Consider the following 5,734-nt stretch of genomic DNA (forward strand, 5'->3'; position numbering starts at 1 on the left):
AAAACTAGCACCTGTTGGACTTTTGGTAGAATCCTGACTTCATATTTCCCTCCTTTGTTACTATAAATAAACATTAATAGCTTAATTTACTAACAAAAGGAGCAAAAACAGCGTAAAACACAATAACAGCAAATCATACACTAACTGTCAGGGTTTGGTTGTGGTTTGAGGACCCAAATGCAGAGGCAGGGAAGCAGAGGTGAGTTTCTTGTGGATTTAAATAAAGGTAAACAGACAGCTGAGGCAGGAATCCAAATATCCAAAAATCATACATGAAAAAAGTCAAACAAACCAGAAACCATTGAGACTCCAGTGGGAAAGAATCACAACGAGGTAGACACAGTGAGACGGAGTTGGAGGAAGTTAGACGAGGAACCAGCACTGAGGAACTGCACAGGGAGAATATTTATGGGAGACTGAACAAAGAGAGCACTAACGAGCAGATTGGGAGCAGGTGTGAACAGAGCAGACTGGAAAGGAGCTAGAGAAAAAGGAGAACACAAGAGGGCAACAAATAAAAACCTGAAAATATAAAATATAACCAGAAAACACAACAAAATAAGAATTAAACCAGAAAACATGGAGTAAAGTGAAACTGAAAACATAACAGAATAAAGACTGTGACACCAACAGGACACTATGCACCTTTAGATGCTACATTCTTATTGTTTATTTGCAGTTTAATGACAAAGGTTTTCCACCAGAGTTGTAATCTTCACCTAGTAATGTGTTCAACTCTTCCTTTCACAGGTCCTACCCACCCGTCAGCCGCCCCGTTCGGCCACCCACCCCCTCACCCTGGAAACTTCCTCACCCCAGCATCACACTTAGGTAAGAGGACTCTTCCCTTTGTTTTTGTGTTTTTTGGTTTTTCAGGAAATGAAACTAAAATTGAAGCAACGTGTTGTATCTGTGCGTCCCTACAGAGCCTTTCAACAGGCCGTCATCATTTGGAGGACTGGGATCTCTCAGTTCATCTGCATTTGGGGGGCTAGGAAATCCAGCACTAAGTGAGTTTTAGCCTCATGATCAGTCCTTTTAGCTTCAATGCTATTGAAAGACAGACTCAGGAGAGAACTGTTGAGATACGCATTTAACTTGCGTCCCGCTATGTTTTTTCCGCGTGTTGAATCCCTAACAGCGGCCAACTCTGTGTTCGGCCATAAGGACGGCCCCAACGCACAGCAGCACTTAAACAGCAGCGGGAACAGCAGCCACCAGGAGCCGTGGAATCGCCTTCACCGCACGCCGCCCTCGTTTCCCACGCCGCCCCCCTGGCTGAAACCCGGAGACTCCGAGAGGAGCGCCTCGGTCAGCTCACACGAGAGGGATCGGGACTCGGATAAACGGGACTCAGTCGGCAAAGACGACAAAGACAGGTGGGTGCTTCAGAGGTGTCCAGAGAGAGGCAACAGCTGAGCTAAACTGGAATCATATTTATTCTTGAAAAATCAATAAATCTTTCCTTTTTTGTGTTTCTAGGGATTCTGTAGAAAAGCGTCAACAGAGCCATCCATCCCCAGTCCCCGTCCATCCAATCAACCTCCTGGGCCACAACCGTCCCCCCGAGCACCACAGGAACCATCTGCCTCCTGCTTCTGGAGACCCTCAGAGGGACAAGGAAGCAAAGGCCAAAGAAAAAGAGAGGGAGCACCAAGAGTCTTGGAAGGACAACACAGATGACCACAAGCTCAAAGAAAGCCAGCACGGCGACAAGGACGCCCCCGTCATCCATGACGGCCGAGCACCAGAGGAAAAGGTGCCCAGCAGGGGAACGACGTCGCCCTACGTCCGGCAGAACAGCCTGGAGCGTCCGAACGGTGGTCTGAGTCGGGAGGCCCTGGAGAAGAAGGCAGAGCTGTCATATGAGCAGCAGAAGAAGAACAGTGAGGTAAAAGTGAAGGAGGAGAGGAAGGAGGAGCAGGACGGGGTAACGGAGAGGATCGGTGAACCCCCTTCACGGGCGTCCTCCACCCCGACGCTGCACCCACCCTCTTCGGTGTCTGTTCCCATGGGCATGGCAGGTGTCCACCCCATCAACAGCATCAGCAGTCTAGAGAGAACTCGTGTTGTGGCCCCCTTCATGGGTGCAAGCCCCCTCCCTGGAGCCGAGAGGTTTCCCTATCCAGCTTTTCACTGGGACCCAATGAGGGACCCCTACAGGGGCCTAGACATCCACAGGAGGGACCCCTTAGCCAGAGACCTGCTGCTAAGGAACGACCCCCTACACCGGCTGGCGGTTCCGCGCCTCTACGAGGCCGAGCGCTCCTACAGGGACCGCGAACCTCATGACTTTAACCGTGACCACGCCCACTCTTTGGCGCTGGAGCAGAGACGGGAGCAGGAGCGCGCGCAGCTGGAGGAGCGAGACCGCCTCAACATGCTCAGAGAGGACTACGAACACGGGCGTCTCCACCCTCCAATGCACCACCCCGTCCTCGACGGACACCTTCCCCACCCTGCCCCGGGCCTCATGGCCCCGGGACTGCCGGGCATGCACTACTCCAGGGTGAGCCCCTCGGCTGCAGCGGCCGCCGCCGCCGCGGCGCACCAGAGCAGCATCTTAAACAAAACCCCACCCACCGCCTCGCTGAGTGCACCGCCCCCTCTCATCCCCACATTGGGCGCCCGGCCCGGGTCACCCAGACGGACTACTCCCCTGGCCACAGATATCAGGGACAGACCGACTCACAAAGACATTGAGGCACGATGAGCGGCGTCCTGTCCCTCCATCCCCGTGCCTCACCGTCACTAAACTCACACCCAGCACTTAGCTTCGGACAGAGCGAGACTGTAACATAGCTGTGAATAATTTATGTGGGCAGAGACGTGTCTGCAGGTCTTTTTTGTACAAAACTTTAACAAAAAGAACATTTGTTTCTTTTATTTTTTTTATAGTTTGCTCCATGGTTCTGTGTGCATTCTTGATCCTGTTTAGCAAAGTGATGTGGAGTCAGACTAAACCTTGGAATGTACAGCTCCTTTAGCACTGACAGTCATGTATATAACGTGTACAGTCGCTGTGCTCACCCTGTATGGATCGAAAATCATGGTACAAATATGCAAAAGAGTGTTTCGAAAGCTTTACTTTGATTAAATGTAAATATAGGAGTATTATGGCTTTGATTCAGAATGTGCTTTTTGCTATTTTTCTGTTTAGGTTTGTTGTTTTTTTTTCAGCATGTTCCAGAGATCCCACATACAACTATGCAACAAATGTCTGGGCTCCTGTTCTGAAAGCTGGCCTTCTCAGCACGGCTGACTGTGCATCAATAAAAGGAAAAAAACATGGCTGGAAAGACAAGCTTTAACCGGTTCAGATTAAACTAATCGACAAAGTTTAGGAAGGATCCTATCGTACGGTAAATTTTGGTGACAATCTACAATCTTTTATTGACTCAAAGTATTTTCTTAAATCGCAGCCGAGACGACGATTGATTCTCCGTCTCGGCTCGCGTTTCGTTCTGGTTTCCGGGGCGGGGGGGGAGTGTAGTCCAGTCAAACACCACCGCAGCACATCCAGCCCAACCGATGGTGTGTAAAGTACGTTTTGGAGACGAGCTCTGTTGGTCAGACGGTGTGATAAAGTGCTTTCCTTAAGTTGTTGTACCTACAAATACAAAAAGACAAAAAAAGCAAGTCTCAGCTACGGGCCGCTTGTTTCTAACTTGCAGAGATCTATTTTAGTAGTTCATGAAGGTTTAGTTGTGCGCTTCAAATCTCTGTGATATCATGTTGTGCAGTGTTTTTTTTTTATTTTTTAAATCTAATGATAAAACGTCCACCAGAGCCATAGTGGTTAGTTAATACGTAATGCAAAAAGATTGTTACCTGCAAAACTCTTTTGCCGTTTACCGTGTACAGAGGGGGTGGGAGGGTGGGAGAGGGGAAAAAAAAAACTTTCTAGCTCATGTACAAAAAAAATGAGTAAAAAATTAAGCGACTGAATCTTCAGCATGTTCCTCATTTAAACTTGTGATATGTAAATTGTGCCATGTTATTAAAAAATGTGTACTTTAGATGTCTGTGAGCCATTTGTTTTCAACACAGCTTTATAAGGTGCCATGCAAAAGTATTCCCACCCTTTGACCATTGACCACATGACAACTGTTATGTTCCTATTCAATTCAGTTTATATAGACCAAACTCACATCATCTCAATTCACTTCACAGTTCACCAGATCATACTGTCAAACTGATTAAAAGTTTTCTATCTAAGGAAAACCAGTTGATTGCATCGACTCATTGATTCGAAGGCAATCTCTTACACTAAGCATGCTTGTAGCGACAGTGGAGAGGAAAAACTCCCTTTTAACTTGGACCCTATTGGACCAGAATTAGATTAAAATAGAGTAGAAAAGAAAATCCCTTTGTTGTCCCGCAATGGTGTTACAGCAGTAAAAAGATGATAGGAAAAATGGTCACACAAATGTAGACCTGAAAAAAGTGTATGTTAGGGCTGTTAGGTTTCCCCAACTTTAACCTATAAAGAATGAAACAAAGACAGTGTAAGATTTTTCCTGACCGTGCTTTGCAAAGGGAAAATACACAAAGCTTTGGGATCTCTCTGTGCATCTTCGTCTTGCTCCACGCTTGCAGGCTTATTTATTGAGCAGTCAACACATTACAAAAGCAGGTGTTAGTTTCGATTACGCAATCTCTTAGACATAGCATGAACTTTTAAGATAGGGAACATGTCTGGTTTCAGTATACGCTTTTAAAAAAGGTGTGGGGGGTTGTGCACTTCATCTTCTGTGTTTCTTAAATGAAAAACAGGAAAACATTCTCGCAAAACATTTGACCGTCTTATGATCTGCATACGCTGTTTCCACTGATGACAGTATCATAGAAAAAACAAATGATTAAAAGCAATATAAAAGATATAAATGAATAAAATGATAAAAACAACAGAAATCATAATAACTCCAACAGTGTATAAAAATAACACAATAGTAAAGAGTTAAAAAAACAAAACAATAAAATACTGTAATGTAAAGTGTTTTCACAATTGTAAATACTGCACCTGAAGAATAATCAATATGCGGCTATGGACATTTTCACAGGAATGGATATTTGAAAATAGCAACATCAGAGATGTGCAAAATAACAGCAGCAGGTTATTTAACTTACTAAGGTAGAATCTGCAGAATCAGCATGAATGTAACAACTTAGAGGTTGTTGGGAAGTGTGGTGGTTATCGAGTATTCCAGCAGCAGGGAAGAAGGATCTGTGATAACGTTCCCTGGTGCATTTAGGGTGCAAAATTTTGACAAAGGTGCACACACCTAATAAATACTCTGTTTTATTTGATACAAAAAGACATAAAATACTTTCTATGCTCATTTTGAACGTGCAGATTCTATGCAATATCACAAGCATGAGTCCATGCTCTTTCTCTGCTCTCTCTTGCATGTTTTTCGCCTCTAGACTCTCTACTACTGGGACGTGAATTTGGTTCTGTACGCTCATGAAAAATTTTGAATTTTTTCTTTTGAGCGTTGAACATACCTGAAAAAGTCAGGTCATTTGTCTTGCTGGTGCGGTATACCCTTATATGGTATTTTATTTCTATTTATTTATTATTTTAGTCTTACCTAAAAAATTGAAAGTAATCCTGAAACTGATAAAACTTAATAAACCTCACATAAAAAATTGCTGAAAAAATTGGATTAAAACTAGAATAGAATTGAATATCAGAAGTCACATCTAAAAAAACAAAAAACAAATAGCCCTT

General features: G+C 44.5%; 1 protein-coding gene across 1 annotated transcript in view; it reads left to right on the plus strand.

Annotated features, from left to right (window-relative positions):
• Positions 1 to 3,556, plus strand: part of auts2 (autism susceptibility candidate 2) — a 463,702-nt gene extending 460,146 nt beyond the window's left edge. The window contains exons 12-15 of the mRNA XM_015389339.1: positions 611 to 831; positions 927 to 1,010; positions 1,142 to 1,379; positions 1,483 to 3,556. Coding sequence (XP_015244825.1) covers positions 611 to 831; positions 927 to 1,010; positions 1,142 to 1,379; positions 1,483 to 2,713 — 1,774 coding nt within the window. The 3' untranslated portion in view covers positions 2,714 to 3,556. The remainder of the gene's footprint in view (positions 1 to 610; positions 832 to 926; positions 1,011 to 1,141; positions 1,380 to 1,482) is intronic.
• Positions 3,557 to 5,734: the final 2,178 nt, after the last annotated feature.

The sequence above is a fragment of the Cyprinodon variegatus genome, unplaced genomic scaffold (genome assembly GCF_000732505.1).
Source record: "Cyprinodon variegatus isolate N-32 unplaced genomic scaffold, C_variegatus-1.0 Scaffold455, whole genome shotgun sequence".
Taxonomy (NCBI): Eukaryota; Metazoa; Chordata; class Actinopteri; order Cyprinodontiformes; family Cyprinodontidae; genus Cyprinodon; species Cyprinodon variegatus.